This window comes from Lemur catta, chromosome 7, assembly GCF_020740605.2.
Source record: "Lemur catta isolate mLemCat1 chromosome 7, mLemCat1.pri, whole genome shotgun sequence".
NCBI classification, from domain to species: Eukaryota; Metazoa; Chordata; class Mammalia; order Primates; family Lemuridae; genus Lemur; species Lemur catta.
The window spans coordinates 78,023,470-78,049,079 of NC_059134.1; the positions used below are offsets into that span (position 1 = coordinate 78,023,470).

The window sequence follows — 25,610 nt, forward strand, 5'->3', positions numbered from 1 at the left end:
TAAAAAAACAACAAAACAAAAAACTTAGCCTCAATCATGAACAGCCAATTAACTGATTGGTTATATAACTAGGGACCTCCCATTATACCAAACACAAATAAAGCATATGCTTTTTGTAGCCAATCAGGTAATTTCTTTACTTTGCTTCCATGTTCAGGCTATAAAAGCTCACTGCTCACGCTCTTGGAGTGGAGTTCACTGAGCCTCTTCCAGTTTTGAGTGTTGGTCACTTCATGAATCATCCTTTGCTCAAATACACTGTGTCAAATTTATTTTGTCTACATTTTTAGCAGTAGGAAGGAATGAGAGGACAAAAAAGCAAAAACAAATGCAAGCAAGTAGAAAGCAGAATTAAGAGATGGAGGATAGAGAAGAAATATAATAGAGTAAGAGTCCTAACAACTGCATTTGCATCTTCAGAACTATCTGTTCTTAAAGCTAGGCAGCTTAGGTTCGGACTTTTTAGGGTACAGAGCTGAATAATTTTTATTATATGAAGATAAATATCCTTTTGTGGTTAGGGAGAAGCTATGGTTGTTTGGTTCAAATTAGATTTCTGTCATTTGGAACTGAAAGAGTTCCAATAAATATAAATATCCATGGTATGCTATTAAGAACAGATTTTAAAACAGTATGTACAAAATTCTGTATGTGTATATTATATATTGTGTCATGTATAATTTATAATATATATGCAAACACACATACAGTTCAATCTATATTTTTGGGAAGGGAGAGGAGAGAATGGGAGAAAGACAGCCCTGAACTTGTACTAGGGATTATCTCTGAACTGTTATTGCTAGCAGTACTTTTATTTTCTCTTTATTTTGTATGGATCATGTGCATTATTGGGAAAACAAAAGGAGAGATGGGAAAAATTAAAAGAAAATATGATTTCTGGGATCAGAGGAAAGTGTTTGCACAATGGAGGGATAGGATGAGCAAAGGTATAGAATTTTGCACTAGTTTGTGTGTAAACAGGAGCCAAAGCAGGAGACACCTGGCTATAGCACACAGTATGGGAGAAACAGGCTGTAGAAAGCACAGGAATGAGGACAGTAGTCATTTATATAACAAGTCTTATTCAGGAGCCTCTAATGCCTCATATCCATAAATACAACTTTAAATTTACAAAGCACTTTCAGCACCAACCTGGATTAAACAATCAGCCAACTGAGTGATCTGCTGGGAGTGTTATAATATTATTCCAACAAATTGAAGTTATATGATACCAGTTAACTTGTCTTCCATGTGTGATTCTTACATAAATGACAAAATGGACCTTTCAATTTATATAATAAATACTTTAGTTTGATTCTTAAGGGCAAATATGCCACTCTTTTGTTATGAAACACAGTGTCAGGCAGTGGTCTTTTATATATTTCATGGTAGTAGTAAGTAAAAATAAAAATTAAAAATAATAAAAGTAGGGCCAGGGATGGTGGCTCATGCTTATAATCCTGGCACTCTGGGAGGCTGAGGCAGGAGGATCTCTTGAGGTCAAGAGTTCAAGACCAGCCTGAGCAAGAGCAAGACCCTGTTTCTACTAAAAATAGAAAAAATTAGCCAGACATTGTGGTGTGTGCCTGTAGTCCCAGCTACTCGGAAAGCTGAGGCAGGAGGATCACTTGAGCCCAGGAGTCTGCAGTTTCTTTGAGCTAGGCTGATGCCATAGCACTCTAGCCCAGGCAACAGAGCAAGACTCTGTCTCAAAAATAATAATAAAAGTAATTCTAAAATTAATTGAGCAAATACTGTGTGCTAAAGAGAACATAGTACTTTATTTAATAAACATGTAATATAGATATTCTTATCATCCTTTTATAAATATAAATCTTTCAATATAACTTGATATCTTTAAGAACTTTGCCCCTGGAATTAGGACACATGGATTTGAATCCTGGCACTACCACTTACATGCTGTGTGACATTGGAAAATTATTTAAATTTTCAGTGCCTTAGATTCCTTATCTACAAAATGTGATGGGCTGGTGATGGTAATAATGCCCACCTCACTGGGTATTTGTGAGGAATCAGTGAATGAGTATACATTGGACAACTTAGAATAATGCTGACATATAGTAATTTCTCCATAGAGAAAATATATCCATATTATTACAGATGAAAAAAATAGAAGGTGTTAGAGGTTAAGCAACTGATCCAAGAACATACAGTCATAGTGGATGTGAAGCTGGCCTTACCCCCAGGTTGTTTTGAGTCTGTGTGAAAAAGAGAGTGGAGTTGAGGTTAAGGAAAGGAGACATTAGAAGAAGGACCAAATGAATGATCTGGGAGAAGAGATTTGTCTAATGCACTGTGTGGTGTGCAACTTGTTCTCATCTTCCTCTACAGTATAGAGGGCAAATTCTACTTTGATCACTGATCTCCAGAGGTGGGATTTTGTGTAGGGAAATACAAAAGATGATGAAGAGAGGTTCATGAATGGCATATGTTATATGTTTATAACCTAAAACAAAAGGATCTAGAAAGTTGAATACTGGAGAGCTAGCTTCTCCTTGCACGGCTAAATAAATGATGAAGTGTGTTTGAAGAGGTTTCAGCATGTCTCAGAGAGACCCTATTTATAAAATTTATCTTAAAGTAATATATGGAGATTAAAGATGGAGAATCAATTAAGGCACCAGATAAAAATGAACTACATGAAACTGAGAAGGCAAAAAAGAAAAGAATGTCTATAAACAAGATAAGGATCTTTTGTTGCTCTGAGAAACTTCTAAAAGGCAAGCAAAACCTAAGCAATAAATAGAAAAGATCAGCCTCCCTCATGACCTATTTTATGCTCAATTCTCTCTGCCTGCTAAGTGTTTCTTGAATCTCATGGAACATGATGGACATTATGCTTAGACTTGGGATTGATTTTGTAGAATGCTTACAAATCTGGCTTTCTAATTAAAATTTTCCCACTTAGAAGCAAGTGGAATATAGATATTTTTGCATGTATCTTAGAAAATATCCTACTTAGAAATTTCGAATTTCTACTTCAGATGTTTTAAAATCTGTAGATAAGGAAAAGTAATATATGTATATTATTGAATTCTATTTGTATTTATTTCATTATATTGTCTGAAAGTATATTTAGCTTGTCTTTTTTAAAAAATGTGTTATCAATAAAGCAAATATTCTTTAGGAAATTTATTTATTTTATTTATATATTTTTTTGAGACAGTCTTACTCTGTCACCCGTTAGAGTGCAGTGGCATCATCATAGCTCACTGCAACTTCAAACTCTGGACTCAAGCAATCTTCCTACTTCGGCCTCCACCTACAAGTAGTTGGACTACAGGCATGCACCACTTTAATTTTTTCTATTTTTGGTAGACATGGGGTCTCACTCTTGCTCAGGCTGATCTTGAACTCTTGACCTCAAGGGAGCCTACCACCTCAGCCTCCCAGAGTGCTAAGATTACAGGCGTGAGCCACTGTGCCTGGCCATGCAAATTTATGTATTTTAAATAATTGTAAGAGGGATTAAATAGCTATAAGAGTATATTTTTAGGATTCCTAAACAGAAATCTCTGGACTGACATTATGTGTAGCTGTTTTTATGTTTTCCTTTGGTATGTCACTGCATTAGAAAGCAATACTTTCAAAAACTGTAAGAGCTTATCAGAGTGCTCAAAACATTTATGTGTTTGTAGATGTAAATTTTCATTTTAGTCCTTCTAAGGTAAGCAGTTCTTTCTTTGGTAACAAGAAGATATTCAGGATACTGCCTTCAAGGGATTTCTCATTTTGATGTGAAATCTTAGAGTTTGGCAGAAACTACAGGCATTTTTGACACTGAATTAGATTGTTTTCATTAGTGAATGAAAAACAGCAGTCTGTAAAAAGAAAGAGACCTTGGGGCAGGGACAAAGCTTAGAGAAACTACCACTCATGTGAAGCCTGGACGTTTGAATCTGTCATCTTCATTTGATAGGGTCTTAAAGTGGTACTGGGTCAAAGCAAGCTGGCAGGAAGGGAGGCTTTTAGTGGAAAAAAGTAGCATTAACCAAACATTTATTGAATACTATTTTAAAGAATCATCTCTAATATTATATCTCCTAGTCACCATTATAATGCAGTTGCTACTGCACTACAGACACCAACCTAATTTTCAAGGACCTTTTTGGTGACTAACAATTTTTTAACCCAAACACCATTGTGTTTCTCTCTCTGTCTGTCTCTCTCTCTCTCTCTCTCTCTCTCTCTTTCTCTCTCTCTCTCTCAGAAACAAGGACACCATTTTTATTATAAACTCTGGATACCAAACCAGATTGCCAAGAAGACTATTTAACAAACTGACAAAAGGCAAAGTTAAGGCTTTAGTGCTTTACACTTCAATATTTCGGTGTTATGGCTGCATGGTCCTGAGAGACTGGATTCCCAATAAATCAGGATAGAGACTGCATATTAAGCCATTGTATCTGAAATAATAAAAGAGAGTTTGATTTTGCAGGAAAGTAAAGGTAAAAAGAGGAGGCCAACATCCCTGTGATTTCAGACCTAACAACACCCCCACTGGGCCAGCCAGCCAGTGACTAGACCCACCTCATGCCAACAACTTATCCTCTCCCCAAACCACATCTTCTTCCCACATGTCAGCCGTTAATTTGGCAAGTTTTCCCTTAGTAAGAGACATACGAAGTGTTTATCAAGGAGCTCAGCATTGCCACATTGAAAAAGGATGCTTGGTGACTCACCTTGAGAAATGTTTTAATTGGCCTGTTGCTGAATGTGTTTGCCATGTCACTCTTTATTGCTACCCCATGGTGGTTCTTAATAGCAGGAGGCTACCAAGCAGTGTCAAAACTATAGCTCTTCAAAACTGTTCATAAAGCAGGTTATTTATCCTATTTAAACTCATCTGCTGTGAATTCTGGCTGGGAGTATGGACTAAGTGCCCAGAAGGCTGTTATAAAATTCATGTTTTATTGTTGCCGTCTCCCATATATGTATCTATTCCTGTGCATTTCCTCCTCTTCCTTTGTCTTATAAGGGAATTATGGAAATGGTGCAGCAGTGGGACTTTTTCCAATTAAGGCTGTTTGTGAGCCCAAGCAGTTACGATATTAAGGGTCATGTATAGGTCTCAAGAATGCATTATTCAAAGTATTTACTAACTTTCCTATCTAATCTGTCACCCACCACATAACAGACACTAGACTAAGCACCACATAAAGGGTTGTGAGCAACAAAGATGTGGCCTCTACCTTCATGCAGTTGACACACTTAGGGGGTGGTCTTTAAAAAAATTGCTGACTTTTCAAACCACCAATGTGAAATCAGCTGGCTCACAAATTCCTGAAAATACAAGAACAGCTCTTGTAAGCTGGTAGAAGCTGCCTTTGAGAAAAAAAAACAATCTCCATGAAAAGAAGCATATTCAGATTTTCAGAAAATGGAAGCAGGATGTCAGGGGCTTCATTACCAAGAGGCCCACTTTTGGCTATGTTACGATAGCTATAAGAAAATTTGTTTTTTGACACAATTTGTCCATATCCTCCTCATACCCAGAAAGGAAACAATTAAAATGGTGTTTTGATAGAATTAGATTATCTTGGAAGCATTAGAATGAATGAGAGTAAGAGTTAGTGTCTTATTAGAGTTAGAAAACTGAGCTGTTATGTTCTGCTCTATTTCAATTCTTCCATTTCACTTCCAGAATGAGTGTTGAGAGATGCTTTTGCTTAAATAGTCATGGCACCATCTGATCTGATTTTTTCTTATGATTTTTTAAAATTTGCATATAACTGATCTTGTGGGTCATTCTACTTATATAATGTCTGCTTAATAGAACTTATTTGTTCAGTAAAGCTACCTTTGCTTAGCCCCAACTGCCATGATAGCTTCCTATATTTAACTTTGGAGATGGCAGTTGTTTCTTTAAACATATAGTTAAAAATGCTTATCATTAATATATGCCAGATAGTCATTTGTCATTTAATACCTGCCACTTATTTTATTAAAATACTCTTCTTTTATGCATATGTAGTTTTCATCCTGTTTCCCACTCAAAGTATCATAATTTAATAATTACAGCAGTAAATACAGTACATTAACTGCCTACTAATAATTTTTAGGTATCAACTCATTTATCCTGAATTGTGAGGCCATTTCTGTCTTGTTCACTGTTTTTCATGCATGCCTAAAATAGTAATAAGACAGAAGAACACTAAATCAATAGTTTTTAGTGAGTATTTAATTCTGTATTGTAGGGAATATTTGTTCTACTTTATGAATGAAAGAAGCAGTGAAGACAAGGATTAGGAAAATCTTAGTCCACATAGCTAGTTAAGAATCACAACTAGAATTCAAATCCAAGTCTATCTACCTACAAATAATAAGCTTTTAATACTAGGCCGCACTGGCTCCCATATGATGGAAAGGTTAAAAAAAATAGGCACAATTCTCAGCACATAATAGATGTTTTAAAAATATTTTCTCATTCAAACTGGAGTGTAAAGGACTTTGCTTTAGCACTCATTTTTGTCTTGCAATTGTGGTTCAGCTCTCTATCCCCAGTAACTTAAACAAGTGTCTGAGTCTGAGTAGACATACAAAAAAGATTTGTTGAATGATAGATGCCTCTTTATTTCTTCAACATGTAGCTCAAAATAGTTGCTAAATATATTAGATGTGTGTGGGTGTGTGTGTGACTTTGCTTTTTAAGTTAATGAAGGTTAATCCTCTGAGTTTTAATAATCAGGCTTTTATGATATGTTATTTGTATCCATCCTCATATATTGACACATTTTGTTACTGTCCATAGGGAAGCATCGCTGGAAAGGACTCCTGTGTGCAGTTCCAGGGGCGATATTGGCTAAAAGATAAGCAGTGTTTTAATGATCTTCCACATCCTTCACAGAATCACAGCCTTTTGTTTGGCTTCTAAGCAGGGGTGCATCATAATAGATTCTTATCAGTCAATAAGCAGCAGAGAGCCAATTTTTGTTTTCCAAACTAATGTCCTGCCCAATCTTACCTTGTGTTTTTTATTTCTGTTTTTTTAAGTGATGAATCACCTGTGACTTTTTGCCAGGTTTAAAATACTGCAGTCAATAAATGGACACGCCGAGTTTACATTCTAGGAATGGCACAAGCTACTCCAGCTCTGGACCTGAGATAGTAGCACCAGTCTTTAAAGTCCATGCAACTTCTGCCTTGGCCTTCTGTCCTCTTCCTTGTTTGCAGCCCTCAGGCCGACTCACCGGCTGAACCTCAGATGCCTCGGGCACTGCCTCCTGGCTCCCTGGGGGCATTTCTTCTTCTCTTTCTACCATTGAAACTTTAAACATCTTCTCACAAGTTCTGGATTTTTTTGCCAAGGAAAATACTAAATAAACCCAGGTTAGGTATAATTTAAGCTAAGGTATTAGTGGCTTGCTATGTTTGCCAAAGCACAGTTCTCAAACTAATTTTTAAGATGCACAATAACTTAAAAATGTTTAATAGTTATGATTTTATTTTAATATATGTTAGGCAAAAAACATAACCAACATCTTCAACCTGTTACTTTTAGATTAACATTTTGGCAAAGTCTATTTTTTCATATAAAAAGTGCAATCTAAAGAAAATATTAAAGAGGTGGTCTGTAGTGTTGAAAAAATATATGTACGTATAATTAAAGTTTTAGAAACAATGCCATGCTTGTATAATCACTTCCTAGGTGACAGTTGTCACTTATCTAGCACCTAAGTGTGGCACTCTCACTAGTTTTTACATACATCAACCACCATCTTCACAATTTTGTAGGGAAGTGCATAGACCTTATTATTACCATTTTATAAATACATATGGTGAAACCTTAATTATTTGTGCACAATAATATGAAATAGGAAATAAAAGTGAGTATTCATCTTAGGTACCTCAACTACAGGTCATGTTGTCCTCAACAAAATTAAAGAAATATGAATGTCTCCATTTGCCTCATAGGAAATGCTAGTTACCTTCACTAATGCCCATTTTTCTTAAACATTCACATGGCTACACTGTCACTTTAGCTATGGGGCTTAGAAAATGCTTAGAGGATTTTCTGTAAGAGAGTCAACTTCTTTCTGGCAAGGCTTGCCAAAGGGAGCTTTGCTTACAGAGGTAGGAACTTCTATAACTGGAGGAATTCTAAGAGATTGCCTGATCCAGAGGTTCCTAGCCTGGCGTCCATGGACCCCTAAGAGAGCTCATACATGAGCTCCAGGGGACCTATGAACTCCCTGAAATTTTATGTATACTTATTTGCATATATGTGTGTTTTTCTAGAAATATTGCCTATTATCAAAGAAGGGCTAAGGTCCATTGGTTTTATCCTGACCTGTCCTTCTGTAGTATAGGAAACTAAGCTACCAACATCAAAAAAGCCATAATATTAAATGATATAGGTTTAAAGAGTTTATATTTATCTCTTTATAAATATCTAAGTTTTAAAAAGCAAGAGTAAGTCTAATATGGGGAAGAGCTATGCTCGTGGAAAAACAGGCTTGAATATTTTATGATATATTTTCAATGCCAACTTTCCAAAGATTCTAACATGACTTGATTCATTTGTACTCTGAATATATTATTAGTAGCCAGCATGATAAGGTCATCTGCTTTATGACATTAGTAAATATGGTTGTTTGATAATTCTCTTCCTGAGTCTAAAGAGATTCTTGTTTTATGGTTGGAGCATTTGAGGGGAAAGAAAAGGGGAACATAGGACTGCCGTGTCATGAAAAGTAATTTTCTTCAAATGTAAGGAACACAACCTAAGGCTCATCTTTTCTTCACAAGCCAATACATTTCTCATCAGATCAAATCCATCTTGGTGTGAAGGTTATAGGGGATTTTATTCTCTACCTTCTCCAAGTATGTGACTAATGGCAAATACTTGATAGTTTAGAAAAGTTTGCTGGAACACATGTGAATTTTCCTAATTTCCATGTGCATAGTCAAGGGCACTGATGATGATACTAAGCAGTTATTCAGTGCCAGAAACTTTGATACCTTGATCTGGAGGTTTCAAATTAAATATTCAATTGAAACAGTAGCCTTTGACCGAGGTAATATTCTGGGTCCATTCCCACGTTTCAGAGATACTTATATTCTGTTCTATATTTTGACTTGACATTTTTATTTTGCATTTGCAAACATGCAAATAAATTAAACCTGCCCTTGTAAAATTTGACCTCTCTGTGTTGAGCTTCCAATTCTTTTTAGACACCTGCCTGCCTTTCATCTGTTATATATCCAGAGCCAAATGAAGGGGGACTATCTTAATATTTCAAGCACACTTACAACCGAGGTATTCTAAAAATATCTTGTGCAAACTGGGTTGTCTGACTCATTCACCATTGTATCCCTGGCACTTCGCACACAGAACTGTGCTAATGGGAAAGCCTACATTTGCAATATCTGCAAATATCCTTGGGGGTAAAAGTGACCCAAGTGCTCAGGTGTGCTGCTTAGATCTTGACGTCTGATTTCTACTTTGTCTTGAACTTGACCTAGTGATTCCTCACTATCTTCTGAAGTCTCCAGTGTTTCTTAAATTTTTGATTTGCCTAATTTTTGTTTGTTCTCATGGAGAAAAATTGATCCAAATAACCAATAATAGAAATATAGTAGTTTCTTAGGAATATTTTAATTGGACCTGTGAGGTTACCCATGTTTTAAATGAGTTTTCTAAATATTTGTTGGAAATCATCGAGCATCCCTTTATAACGAAAACTCTTGTTTTATTTTGTTTTGGGAGCTTCTCAAGGGAAAGTGGCATTTATGATAGCAAGCAATGCATTGAAGTCACGTTCCTCAGTTTTTCAAACTTCCTACAAAGTTTAATTCCTGAAATTCCTTTTCAATAAAGTGACATTTGATTTTATTCTACATTTAAAATTTGATCTTTTAGCATGAAGATTTTCATTCTAAACTCTCAGTAAATTCTTAAATATATTTTATTTGTATTTCCATCTGATTACTGGTAGAAGTGGAGGGTAACTACAGGCCAGGTTTAAGGAGAGCTCCTGTAGAAAGCTGTCTTTACCGGCTGACATTATAGGATTTGACAGTGTTCACATCTAAACACATGTGCTCTGAGGTGATCATTTGTTCCTAATGATGCCCTTTACACCTCATGGAATCCCTTCTGAATCATCAGTGACCAAATGTCCAGTTTAATGTCTCCAATAAAAATATTTTATCATATTTCAATTTTTTAAATGATAATGTAGGTATAAGTGTAGTTAACTGAAGGGAATGTACTATTAAAGTTAGAGTTGACTGTTTAAAGGTCTCTAGTCATAATAACTTTAGTGCATGTACCATTTTAGTTTCACAGAGTATTCAACTCATTTGATACTTAAAGTAGTCATGCAAGATTATTATTGTCCCTGTTATGTGATACAGATGAGGAAAGTGAAGCTTAAGTTATAAGTAAGATTTTAACAAGACTAAACATACAATCCCATATTGTTTATTTAACCAAGGTCATAGGTCATCCTGAACTTCTAAATTATGGTTATTATAAATATTTCAGACATATAAAAATCATATTATTAGCTTATACTAAGCCATAACAACCTATTTCTAACATTGAGCTTTACTGGATCTGAGTGGCTTGCCGTAATTGTTTTAGAATAAATTATTACAAACTCGAGACTCCTATTTAACACTTTCTGATCCTTTTCCTCAATTTGTTTCAACAGAACTAACCACTGTTCTGATTTTTGTGATTTGATTACCCATGAATTTTTTGTACTTTTACTGCAGAAAACATATCCTTAAGCAACATTTAGCATTTTTTATGGTTTTAAACTCTGAAGAAATATATAATGTACTTTACATAGCTTTTTAAAAAGTTCAGCAGCACCTCTTTGACACATTATCTAAACATATACATCAGTGCTACCATACTGCACTCTGTGACTACAAAACAAGTGGCATTAAATATTTGACCATGATTTATTTTTTCATTTTTCAGCTAGCTGATGGGCTATTTTGTCCCCAGCCTTTTGCTATTTCAGATAATGCAATGGTATTTTTTTCTTTTGTTAAATGCCTGGCTGTATCTTATCATATTTTTTCCATTGGATTATTTGCCTTTCTTTTCCATTTAGAGCAGTGGCCCCCAACCTTTTTGGCACCAGGGACCAGTTTCACAGAAGACAATTTTTCCATAGACTGGGGGTGTGTGTGCAGGAGTAGCGGATGGTTTCAGCATGATTCAGACACGTTACATTTATTGTGCAATCAGACCTTTCTATTAATGATAATCTGTATTTGCAGCTGCTCCCCCGCACTAGCATCATCACCTCAGCTCCACCTCAGGTCATCAGGCGTTAGATTCTCATAAGGAGCATGTAACCTCTATCCCTTGCATGTGCAGTTTACAGTAGGGTTCACGCTCCTATGAGAATCTAATGCCTGGCTGATCTGAAAGGAGGCAAAGCTTACGCGGTGATGTGAGTGATGGGGAGCAGCTGTAAATACAGATGAAGCTTTGCTTGCTGGCTCACCCCTTCACCTCCTGCTGTGTGGCCCAGTTCCTAACAGGCCACAGACCAGAACTGGTCTGTGGCATGGGGGTTGCAGACTGCAGTTTTATAGAAGTTATTTATACATCCTGAAGACTAATACTTTATTTGTAGTATTCATGAAAAATATCTTCTAGTTACAGCTTATCTTTTCACAATCTTTATGATATCATTTAAATGTACAAAGCTTTTATTTGCATGTAATTGCGTTTACCAGGCCTTTTATTATGACTTATGCTGGTGCTTTTTTCCTTGTTAAGAACAAACAAATAAACAAAACTTTTCTACCAATATCATTTAAACAATCTTCTCATATTTTATCCTAAAAGTTGTAAAATTTTCCTTTTGTCATTTAACTCTTTAATCCTTTCATTTTCCCCCTTTTTGTAAATTGTGAATTAAAGGTTTATTTATTTACATGAAATAAACCTATTTTCTTCATGCCACAAATCAAGTAGTCCACTATATCTATGAAAAATTCATGGATTTATAATTCTGTCTCAGTTATATATATGTTGGTCTCTTTCTGGGATCTGTATTCTGTTTCTATTTCTATATTGTTCCATTTCTATTTCTACATTGCCTAATCGTGCATGAGTACCATATGTCCTGCTTAAGAAATATTTACCTACTCTGAATCCTTATGTTAGCTTCTAGAAGCTATATTCTTGTGCATTTCACAACCAGCAATTTATCTGTAATTGATTTTAGCAGTCTTATTGTCATATAATTTACATATCATACAATTCATCACCCTTGTAAAGTGCACAATTCAATGTTTTTAGTATATTCATAGCATTGTGCAGTGACCACCACAATCTAATTTTAAAGCATTTTGTTTCCCCCAAAAGAAACCTCATACCTATTAGCAATTTTCTCCATTCTTCCCACTGCTCTATCAGGCCTAGGAAATGGTTAATCTTTTCTCTATATATGTTTTCCTGCTGTTGAATTTCATATAAATGGAATCATACAATATAGGTTTTTTTTTGTGACTGGCTTTTATATTTAGTATAATATTTTCAAGGTTGATGTATGTTGTACCATGTGTCAATATTTCATTCCTTTTTATAGCCAAATAATATTTCATTGTATGGATATATGTACCACATTTTATTTATGTGCTAAGCTGATGGACTTTGAACTTTTCTCCTCTTTTTTACTATTATGAATAATGCTGCTGTGAATATTTGTGTGCAAGTTTTTGTGTGGATGCCTATTTTTGTTTTTCTTGGGTATATTTCTGGGAGTGAAACTGATGATATTATAATTTAACGTTATGAGCAATTTCTAAACTGTTCTTTAAAGATTCTGCACTATTTTACATCCTCATTAGCAGTGAGTGAGGGCTCAACTTTCTCCATTTCCTTGCCAATAATTATTTTTTGTCTTTTTGATTATAGCCATCATAGTGGGTGAGAAATAGTATCTCACTGTGGACTAGATTTGTATTTCCCTAATGAGCATCATTATGTTAAGAATCTTTGAATGTGCTTGTTGGTCATTTGTATATCTTCTCTGGAGAAATATCTATTTAAATTCTTCATCCTTATTTAATTGTTTTATTTGTGTTTTTATCATTGAATTATAAGAGTTCTCTATACATTATGGCAACAGGTCCCTTATCAGATGTATAGTTTTTAAATATTTTTCCCATTCTGTGGTTTACATTTTCGATTTCTTGATAGTATATTTTGCAGCACACATACTCATAAAAACTGTTTTGCTTTCTGTAATAAGTAGGGTCTGTAACAAGAGCTACTGAGAGGAAATGGTTGTAACTCTAAAATAAATTTTAATTACATACCATGGCCTTTAATTTTTTCTCTAATTTAGTAGTGTAAAGCTAGAACTTCTGGGTAAAACATGGTATCAGACTAGCAATGTCTAGACTGCCATCTCCTAATTTAACACTAAAAATTGCCATAAAGGGACACAGAAAGTCAAAAACAAATGCACCCCAAGAAACTAATTAAAAAGATATAACATCCATGGATCCACTGAAACCACGGACCTCCATGCTGCAAGCAAATATTCAAATGCTTTCCAAAAAAAGTCAGACATGATGGTCATTAAAAAGTTACTTAACTTTAAAATTGACAAATAGTTTTATTTTTTGAAATTATTAAGTACATAGCAGTTAGAGTCTTACAAAATAATGTACATTTTTAAGTATGTCTAATTGACGTTTTTGAATGTGGCCTTATTTGATTACAGCTAAATTCATGTGGCCTTCCAACATGAAAAGTTTCACCATCTCTGGGGTTTACTTCAAAATAATCCATGGGCAGGGGTGAGAAATGTCATGGGGGGTATAGATGAAACAAGATTGGCTATAAATTGATAATTGTTAAAGTGGGGTGTGGGGAACGTGAAGCTTCATTACACTATTCTCTCAACATTTTTATGTATTTCTTAAATGAAAATTTCTTAAAGTTTTCTTAAATGAAAAGTTTTTCAAAAGTCACTAATAAACATCAAGATTCAAACCTATATTTTGCTGATTTCAAGCTCTTTCTTTCTCCAGTATATGATATACATAATAATTTCTGAAAAACTGAGGAGCAGTTTGCAAGCCAGATAATAAGTCAGGAATTTAACTTTTTTCCCTCCTCATAAATTTTTTATTTAAAAATTTTTTCAATTGATTTAGGGGGAACCAGTGGAGTTTTCTTACATGGATATGTTGTATGATGGTGAAATGTAGACTTTAGGTGTACCCATCACCTGAATAGGGTCAAGACCACTAGACAAGGTATCAAATAGGTGAAAGTGTTGGCTTCACTATTTCCTTTTCTATGACATCTGGATGTCACTTAACCCCTTTGGCTTCTGTGTACCCATGTCAATATCTGCCTTAAGGGTTGTGAGGATTAAATTAAATGACCTTATGAAGACTTGGCACAATGCCTGGTACATAGCAAGTGTTCAATAAGTGATAGCTATTATTGTTATTATTATGCTATTATGGAACTAGAAGACCCTGGTGGCTCCATTGGTATTGATTACTTAGTTATTGTGTGGTACCCAATACGATAATCCTGGAAACCTCCAAACTTTTCTGTTTGTTGAAAAAAAGGCTATGTAAAGTTTTCTTATCCTGGAACCTGGGAGTCTCTAGTACTGTGAATTTACACTCTTGAATTCAATCTCTCTGAAAACCCAGAGCCCACCAGAGGTTCCTGAATCAACCTAACGTGTCCTGTAGGATGACTATTTTTCAGACGTTCTTTCTATTAGTTCACCTGAATGACTTCTTGGCCTTTATCTCCTTGAACAAACACCAGGTTACTCTGGTCCTCATTTCTTTTACCTGGAGCGGCATATGTGATGCAATCAGGCTTCTCCAAAGCAGTCTGAGATGCCTTTGTCTGGAATTACCTGGTAGCACTTCAGATGTAAGCAGATTTTTTTAATCTCCAGAATGACGATATGGGAACCATGGAATAGAGAGTTGGCACAGATGTGCAGATAGTTTGAAGGAAAGTGGAGAAAGAAGGATGAGGTAGATAATAGCTAAGAACTTGGACCTGAAGTCAAACAAAATTGGATTCAAACCCTGACTCTACAGTGATCTTGGACAACATAGTAGTAACACCCCCCTAAGAAGATCATAAGGAAAACTTGCCGATCAATAAAGCTTTTTTAATTAAAGTTGCTTACAGCAAATAAAAATACCACATAGATAGTCTTAGTGGTGTTTCAAAAGGGTAAAGTTAGAGTAGAGTTTTCAAAGCGTTCTGGGACCTGGGTTAGGTAATTTTAAGATGGGTCTTGCAAGGCAGGACTTTGGTTGAAAACTGGGCAGAGTCTATGAAAAATAGCTTGAATTGGTGGGTACAGCAAGGTGAAAGTTTTAAAGCAGTCTTGATGAACAAGCTATCAGTTTTGATAAGTAAGCTGTTTCAATAGGTTTGTAGTCTTATATCCTAGAAGCAAGTATTTCCTGAAGCAAGGAACTCAGGCATTATTGCTTGCTTTTAGTATTGTTAAACATAGGTTCAGGAAAGTAATGCCTGATATGAGTATTATTCAACACAGGACATTAAGTTTGTTTCAGTTATCAGCACTTATGTTCTCTAAGCCTTAGTGTCTTTATCTTTGAAATGTTCATTGTGAGTAGTATATAAGGTAAAGTATGGAAAGTACTTATGTCTAGGAATGATGTTTAGTTAATATTCAACATGTTACTATTATTTTATTACTAAATAAAACAGTAAATAAAATTTGCATTATTTAATTATTTATTATTATATGCTATTAGTTATATAGAGTCTTATTGAATAAAATATCTATTTTGATGCCAGCATCTGAGAACTCATGTTCAAATATCAGACCACCTTATCGCAAATCCTAGAGCATCACTTGTTAGTATATCTCCTATAGATTGCTAACTTTAATTATTTTTCTGTATCTCACAATAGGAATATAAAAATGTATTTTTCAATATTGAGTTGATAGTATCCAGATGGAAATAATTGTAACAAAATGTGTGTGCTTATCTAACCTACACTGTTACCACTCATTGCCTTATTTGCAGAATGACATGAATTACATAGCATCCAGTGGACCTCTATTCAAAGATGGCAAAAAGCGAATTGATTATATCCTGGTTTATAGAAAGACAAATATACAATATGACAGAAGAAATACATTTGAAAAGAACCTCAGAGCAGAAGGCTTGATGTTGGAGAAGGAGGTAGGTGCTTTGCTATTATTAGTTACATGATATAATATGCTGGAACAGATATGATCACTTAATGTTTTAGTATGGAAAGTATATACCACATGATTTCATAAAATATATAGTTATTTTCTCCCAAATATAAAAATAAATACATATGTACAGTCCCATTTAAATGTATTCACTTTTTACCCTATATATTTCTGTACAAGTTATATATTTTTTCGAAGGGCATGACTATTTTTGCAATTTTAAAAGGAATGACTACACTTGTGTAAAGTAAAAACCCTATAAAAAAAATAAAATGTTGAAAGAATAGAGTCTGCCAAACTGTTAATGTTTGTGTTTTATGCTGGAAGCATGAGTGGTTTTCTTCCCAGACCTTCTTTTGTGCTTTAGAAAACATGTTCTTTAAAGGATTTTTTCTTTCTTGTGAAACAATAAAAGTACCAAGGGTTACTGAAAAAAAAAAAAAAAATAGAAATGAGGAAAAGAATTTTCCTTCATAGTCCTAGTATCCAAAAATAACCACTCTTGCTATTTCTTAAAGCTTCTAGGGTTTTAGAAAACATATTTATCACATTACAGAAGGAAACACATCTTAGTGTAAAAATTAAAAATATAGAAATGTACAAAATAAAAAATCAAAGTCCATATCTAATGTCTCTCAAATCATACCTTTCTCTTCTTTGGTGGCCTTGTTGACATCTTGATTTTTTCCTACTAGGTGCTCTTCAATGTATTTTTCCATGTATATAAAAATATGTATAAACATTTTATACAAAATTAGTTTGATATATATGATATGCATACTATTCTGCTCTTCAGTTCTGTCATCTAGCAATGGATTTCAGATTACATTTAGAACCAACTCAGCTTTTTCACTAGGTGCATGTTAGGTATATTGCAACTTGGAGATTTAGTTAGCTATTCCCCTACAGAGAAAAATTTTAAATTAAGTATTTCAGAGACACCTAGATTACTACCACTGGGTTTTAACTAGTTTTCTAAAAAAATAGGAGTGACAAGGCAAAAAAAGAACTGATAATTTTTTTGATGAATTATCTAGATAATTTGCTAATAAGCTTTACCAGATTATTCATAGGCACTTAGATAAAACATTGGAATGCCTTATTTTCCCCGTACCGATCATCTCCTGGGATTAGTTATCTGAGGAACACACATTAGGAAATACTGAACTATAACTTGGGCTGGCCCTAGAAAAGTTAATCCATTTATATTTACTAAAATCCATTTAATTTGTATAAAATAATGAACACACAGTGACTTGACTCTATGAGTAAGGGATTATTCATGCACTGCCTAGGGTAATAGGACCAGGCAAGTAATATCCTGACTTCAATTTTCTGTTGAATCCTTTAATTACTTCTTTTAAATGTCTCTTCTTGGAAGTTCAACCCAGAATATCCCTATCATTGGCAACTAAATGAATCAAGAAGTATTTATTGAAAAAAAAATCTCATGAACTCAGTCTTGTGATAGGCTTTTATTCATTTGATTTCCTTGTGATTTCTCTTCCACATAAATAGAATTAATCACTTCCTCATCTTCTCCCAGAGCAGTTTATACACAGATTCTATTATGATACTGGTAGTGATTTTCCTCACTTATCTCCAACTATTTATTCACTCAGCAAATAATTTTAGCAAATACTGAGCAAGCTTTTGAGGAATCCAGTGAGTAGAGTAGACCATGTCACTGCCTTCACTGAATGTGCAGTCAGTATAAGAGTCAGACATGGAAATTGTATGTTTGTAATAGGTATTGCCACAGTCTTTACTTAGTTTTCTTACCAGAGAGTCCAGATTCTCTTCTGAGTCTTCCTCTCTCATGTTCCTGCAAACTTTTCCCGAGAATAATACTGAATGCTACTCGACCAAAAAGGGTCCTGTTCCGCTTTTAAAGGGAAGTTCATTCATTCTTGAGCTTTCACTTTTGACTCATCTCAACAGCAGTTTGTATTGAGATTGGCTCTCAGCAGGACCATGTCCATTTGTCCTCCACTGTTATTCTTGGACAGGGAGGTTTTTATTCTGGGATCCACAATTACAGTGCGTTTAGTTCACATTCACATTAGGATTTGTTCTCCACCATTAAATAAAGTGCCAGGACAGCTGAATCTGGAGATGTATTCAAGCTTGACTGCAAATTTTATTGGAACCAGCCATCCCTGAAAACTGTTATCATTGTGTTGAAAACAAGTCAACCAGTTTTGGCTTCCTCTTTCCATCCAAGTGTCTCCCCATTGAGGTAAATGACTTTCCAACAGAGAAAAGGTTTGAGGGTATCCCAATTCTCCAGAATAGATATTAGTTTTGAAGCTGAGTTGGGGGGATTTTTATATCTCCTCTCTAAAAAGGCCCTGCAAGCCTAATAAAATTTAACCTAAATCTCTCTAAGGAACTCTGTCCACTTAAGCAAATGCAAGTGCTGCAAATTAAAAAATAAAAATAAAAAAAAATCTCATTATATTCTTTCCACTTGACTAATACTTGTATAACTAAAGGAGTACTTCAATGACTTTGCACAATAAAGATGATCTGATCCAAGGTGACTTTGAATCTCTACTTATTGATACAATGTTTAGAATTCTTCTTTATTTGGATATCCTTTATAATTTCAAGTTGTAAGTGACTTAAAACAAAAGTAAGTGGTCCTGGAATGGCTTACGACAAGGGCAGCAATCTAATCTGGAGGGTGAGGGAAGACCAGAAGGAAGGGAACACGTGAAATTAAAGAAATAAACTTTGAATTGAGATTTGAAAAATGAATAGTATCTAAAGACAGTGAATAAAAGAGTTAGATTTGTTTTTCAATACTGGTTACACATTAGAATCACATATTAATCTTTTGAACTATTAATGCCAGACCCTACCACAGCATAGATCAATTGAAGATCAGGATAGTGGTGGGAGGAAGACCATTGTTTTTTTTTTGTTTTTTTTTCCATACCAGATACTATATGAGGTTGGAAAGAATAACCTGGGTTAACTCATCTTCTTTTTGAGTTTAAGACTTTTGATCATTATCTTAAGAAAAATGGGAAGCCACTGAATAATTTTTAGCAGGGTAGTATCATGACCATATTTGTTTAAAAAAAATAAACTTGATTACTGAAAACAGCACAGATTTGAAGAGCAAGACCAGATAAGTGGAGATCATGGGTGGCATTAGAGATGGAGATAAATAAATAGATTTGGTAGATATTTAACTTAAACATATTTATATATGTATTATATATTTACTTTTTGGCTTGGATATGGTGAGAAAAGAAAGAAGATCTCAAGCATAACTTGGGTTTGTGGCTTGAGCAATTAGTTTCTTTATTCATTCAAGGAGCATTAATGGAGTACTTACTGTACACACATTCTGGGGATAAATAGAAACCAAGATAAAAATGTACCATGTCCTCATCACAGGAAATAGTCTATAAACAGATTTAAAAACTGGCATAGTGAGGAATGCTTCCCAATAATTAAAGTAGAATAAAGTTTTGCTAGGAGTGTGATTGGATAACAACATTAGCATGTGTAATCTGAAAGAAAATGATCTGAATGAACAGGAGTCCATCATGGGAAGACAAAGGGGCCAATTACTGCCTGCAGAAGGACTAACTGGTTTAAGACACCTGTTAACTAGGAGAAAGCTAATTTAGGGAAGAAGTGGGGTAGTGGTTATGCGAATGAAAATGTACCTTTGAGAAATGCAAGTAGAAGGTATTTGAAATTTGTGTCCAGAGCCCAAATGAGGAGTCTGACCTGAAGGTAAATGTATTAATCCTTAGAATGTAGATGGTAATATACAATGGATATTAGGATGAAATCATAAGAAAGAATGAGAAAAAGTTGAGCCTAGGAGTGGGCCTGTGCAGGGTAAGAGAGGAGAATAAACACTAGGGGGAATTGGAGTAGGCAGAATGGGCATGAGGAGTCGTGGGGAAGAGTGGTTATTGGGGGAAGATACTGCTGAGAAGTCCAGTGAGGACAGAAAGTAGCTCGTTCCCTTGGAGGATTTGGAGATCGTTGGTAAAAGCAATGAGAGCCATTCTCTGAGGAGTCAGACTTGCAAGCTACACAGACTAGCATGAATTGAAGAGTGAATCAATAAATAGAGGCAGCAGAAAATGCCATTTACTTGATTACACATGAATGGGAGGAAGGAAAGCAATAGCCAGAAGTGGAAAAGAGGTCTGGGGAGCTTTCATTTCATTTTTTCTTTAATTTTAATTATTTTCTTGGATGATGATAAAGAAGAACCAGGGGAGAAGGACAAGGGGAGGAAGAGACAGGGAGGGAGGGAGAAAGAGAAGGGAAAAAAAGGGAAGAAAAGAGAGGGACGGAGGGAGGGGCCAAGGAAATAGACTGGATTTAAAAACAGAAACAGATGACAGGTCTTTGAGGAAGAGTTGGGAGGAAGATCCAGAACACAGAATAACAAATGGAGTATTAAGGAAACTCAAGATTTCTAAATCGTATTTTAAAGTTAATGTTTTACAATTATTTATTTTACTTGTCAAAGTTATTTTTACAAAAGGGTTATCTTTAATTATGTTCCTAGTTCTAAGAGTAATAAAATTAATTTAATAGTTGTATTAGGATTAATTATCCCAAGGTATAGTGTTTTATATCAGCCTGCTATGATAAATGCAGTTTAAGTGAACACAAATGTTCTTCTAAAATAAGCATTCTAACATATCATAAAAAAATTGTCTCATTGTTGCAAATGAACGTTTCTTGAAACTATTTGTATTAGTTTTCTGTTGCTGCTTGACAAATTATCACAAATTTAGAAGCTTAAAACTAAACCAGTTTTTTAAATTGACATATAAAATTGTGTGTATTTACCATATACTACGTGATGTTTTGAAGTATATATACATTGTGAAATGGCTAAATCTAGATAATTGGCATGTGCATTACTTTACATAGTTGTCATTTTTGTGGTAAAAACACTTTACATCCATTCTCTTAGCATTTTTCAAGAATATAATATATTATTAACTATAGTAGAGGAAAGCACGTTAAGTGAAATAAGATGAGTAAAGAAAGACAAATACCACATAATCTCATGCAATGTGATGTAAAAATGATGATCTCATAGAAGTAGAGGGTAAAATGGTAGTTACCAGGGACTGATTTGGTTGGGGGTCAGGGACCATTGGGGAGTATTCATCAAAGGATATACATTTTCAGTTAGATAGAGAAATAAGTTCAGGAGATTTATTGTACAAAATCCATTTATTGCTCAAAGCTCTTTAGGGCAGAAGTTCCAGCATAGCATGGATGGGCTCTTTGCTCAGTTTCCCACAAGATTTAAATCACTTAAAGGTTTTAGCCAGACTTCATTCACACCTGGAGCTCGGGGTACTTTTTGAAGTTCATGTGGTTTGCGGCAAGATTCAGGTCCTTATGGTTGTAGGACTGAGGTTCCCCCTGTTTCCTTGCTGGCTGTCAGCCAGGAACTGATCTCCCCTCTTAAAGGTCATCCTCATTCCTTGCCACATGGCCCCCTCCATTTTCAAAGCCATCTCTTGAGAGCTTTCCTTGTGTTCCTCTATTGTTTTGAATCTCTTTTGTAGGAAGAACTAGTTCCTTTTAGGAACTCATCCGCTATGAAGTAAAATCTCTCTTTCTTAACATTAAATGTGCCATCTAACATAATCTAATTATGGGAGTGACTATCATATCATATGCGTGTGTCCCAGAGATTGTATTGGGCAAGTACAACAAGGCAAGAAGATCTTGGGGACCCTCTTATAATTCTGCCCACCATACTATTAAAAAAATCAAGATCATGCAAAAATATATTTCATTTCTAAGCAAACAAACTTAGGAAGAAATTTTATAATGAAAAGATAGTATATTTTTACTTTAAATATTATGCTGACTTAGGACTGTTATATAAATACTTACAGCTATCCAAAGTATCAAATTCAGTGTTTTGTGCTATCAAAAGCATTTATTTTCTCTCAAAGTTTTTATGATTGAAGTTTGTGGCTCATGGTTGCAACTTAATTTTAATCAATGTTAAATTGAAAATATTTAAAGCTTGTGACAAAAGGAAAGTGAAAATGGATTTGTGAAAATGTCAGCAGGTTTTGGATTTGTTAGCTGAAAGATGAAGGTTAAGAAACAGTGACCCTGTTTCGTTTGTTTGTTTGTTTGTTTTTAATTTACATTCAGCAGAGCCAAGCACTGAGCCTGGCACAGGGTACTTCTCAAATGCACATTAAAGTACATGTTGATATGGACAGTTTCTGGATGATCACATCATCAAAAGATAATGATGCGTGTTTGAAGGCTATTTGAATGAATAGGTAGATGATTTGTAACTGTCAGTTTAGGTGCTTTGTGATCTAAGTCAATTTCCAGTTCATGTTGTTAATGTGGTTGTCTCTTAGGCTTGAAAGCCATGAGCTATGACATTCCATTTTCTTATTTTCTTTCTACTCTGCCAAGGACTTGCAGAATGACTTTGTAAAATCACAATTTTTAAGTTTTCTCTCTCTTCTGCCTCTTGGGAATTCAGGGTGGAATAATTAAACAATAATGTGAAGTGTGAAGGTGGTGGGCGTTTTGTTCCCTCTGAGAAGTGTGCTTTCATCAAAGTTGAACAGAATCGTGCAGGATTGGCAGCTTTTGATTCCAGGGAAAAGGTAATCTTTCTCCTTGACAGCTTCATCCCTTCGCCAGCCCCCTGCCCAGTAGCCGCAAGAAAATGAAGCTACTTTCAGAATATTACAGGGGTGTAAACGTTTTGGTTACATAAATTGCTTTTGTACCATTTGAGTCAAAGTTATTTAAAAAAAATTAGAAAACCAAGCATGAAGTTAGCATGGTTCTCACACCATTGCATCAGTAGAAGGGCTTGTGGGAAGCTGGTTTTGCATATTTGTGATGGCAGCATTCTTCCTCCCCCACAAAGAATGAGATGCTATTGGGTCCGATTAATACCTGAGAACATGGCAAATGGTTTCTTTCAAATACTCATTTGCTTACAGGCTGTTTCTGGGTGCTTCAGTTAAAGATTAGGACATTTACCAATTATTCTGAGTATTCATTGCTGAGGAGAGGGTGTGATGGTCTCTAAACTAGCTATACTTCCCAGTAATTAGGATTTTGCATTGCTTTAGTTGTAAGCATCAGCATATTTTCTGTTTTCTTTTCTTTCAACCTTTAATGCCAAGTAATTTTCAGACTCTGAAAACTCTAACAAGTAAAGAGATGTAGGCTTTCTCTGCCTCTTGTTTTGATATGTAAATTAGAATCTTGGAATTATTAAAGCATTGATAATGCTTTCCTGTCTATAACATTAAAATTTGAAAGCTGCAGCTAAAGACCCATTTAACAAAAAAAAAAAAAAAAGAAAAAGAAAAGAAAATGAAACTACTTTTCTTTTCTTCTGTTTTGTCATTTTTTTAAACAGAGGTATAACAAAAGAGAAATTAAGTTGAGGAAATTATAAAAGAAGACAGTTCATACTGGTCGATAAAGATCTCTATATATACATTTTAAGTTAAGCCATTCAAAATAAGAAATGTTCTAGCTGTGTGTGCATGCACTTAGCTTGGAATTTCACTCGTTGATGATAGTCATTATAATGCAGAAACATCCGAAAGTAGCCCCTTTATTTAAGTTTGGTAGATTATTTCACATCCTAGAGGTTGGCAGTAATGAATGAATAATCAGTACTAGGCAAGCTGTCTGTGGTGCTAATGTGAATCCTGACATAGCATCCTCTTCCAGAATAGTTCAGGCTTATTTGTTTTCTTGTCTCCGTCATCTCTTGCTTAGATGTTACATAAGATGTGTTTTCACTATAAGTTAATTCATCCATCCGTTTAACTGATGCCTACTCTGTGTCCAGCACAGAACTAAGGGCTTGGGATACACATGTGAACAAAACAACATATCTTCTCTCATGACATTTACAGAAATAAATGAAGATAAAAATACTATAGGGAAAAGAAGGGAGGATGTAAGAAGAATAGGGCGGGGGCAGGCAAGTAGTAGCAAGTGACCAAATGATGGCGGTGGAGTGAGTAAGAGGAAGAGTACTAGCAGAGAAGGTTAGGGAGATATTGTGGATGAGATCATAAAAGTCTGTGTAGGCCATTGAGAAAACTTTGGCTTTCACTCTGAATGAAATGGGGTTCTGAGAAATGGCATGACCTGAGTTACATTGTAAAGGCTCATTCTGACCCTTGTACTGGGAATAGAATGATGGGGATAAGACTGTGAACAAAGGTGCTGCTTAAAAGTATTGCAGGAGTCCAGACTAAAGATGATCATGGCTTAAACCAGGGTGGCAGCTGTGGAGCAAGAGTGGGCAGGGAACATATTCTGGGTATATATACTGTAGAGCAAAACAAATCAGAAACAACCTGGTAGTATGAAACTTAGGTTTTCCTGACATGGAGATTAAACCTTTCCAGATCTTTCTCAACATCATACACACTAGTCCCTCCTTCATGCTACTACTGTATTCTGGCAATCCACATGCCTAGGCTTCAGGAATCATGATGCTCTGAGGCAGAATGAGAACTCCATTCACATCAGAATAAGGTCCAGCTCCTGAAAAACTGTTTCTCATCCCAGGATCTTCCTATTCGATAACAGAGATTCCACTTTCAAATCTTTCATGGAGCCCTTAGACAGAATGCAAATGATCCATGCGTTTCTACAGGTCTTGGTTATTCAGTCGTTAATAATTCTGCACGTAGAACATCCCAGTTTAGTATAGACTGATTTTGTTTGAGTCCTGACTCATTTATCTTCATTGGAGGTCTCTCTTCCAGCTTCTGGGGCAAATGAGGACTAGATAAGGGTGCTGTAATCTTTAGGGTCTCATTTTCTCTCTCTTTAAATAACTACTGAACAAGAGCCCATATCTTCCCAGGAACAAACAATAATATATAGGCATAGGACAATTTAAATATATAAAAAGGAAAGAGACAGATCTTTCAAAGAAACTATAAAGCCTACAGAAATAAAGTTTTTAAAAAAAATTATGATCAGTTTCTATTACCAGAGAAAAAGATTTAATTCATCAAGTAAAACTTTTTTAACTTATTTTTTATTAATTTCTAAATATTTAGAAGGTGCAAATGTTTTTTGTTACATGGATGAATTGCATAGTGGTGAAATCAGGGCTTTTAGTGTAGTCATTGTACTTCAGAGTTTTTCCCAAATCATAGGTTGTTACTGGCTTTATGCTTATATAGCTCAAAGGCCTAATACAGAAGGCTTATAAAACCAGAAACAGGTTTCACCAAAGATGAATCAGGTGACTACATACTGAGGGGGAAATAGAGAAAGATTCTAGTGAAGCTTTGAAATTAACCATTATTTTGGGTAGTGTCTGATTTGAGAGGTGTGCTCTCAACTGCAAACAAACAT

At 35.0% G+C, this 25,610-nt stretch overlaps 1 protein-coding gene across 1 annotated transcript in view; it reads left to right on the forward strand.

The window, feature by feature from the left end:
• The window catches only part of ANO3 (anoctamin 3), a 407,322-nt gene that overhangs the window by 265,144 nt on the left and 116,568 nt on the right, over positions 1-25,610 (forward strand). Inside the window, exon 7 of the mRNA XM_045557695.1 lies at positions 16,048-16,206. Within this exon, the coding sequence (XP_045413651.1) occupies positions 16,048-16,206 (159 nt within the window). The remainder of the gene's footprint in view (positions 1-16,047; positions 16,207-25,610) is intronic.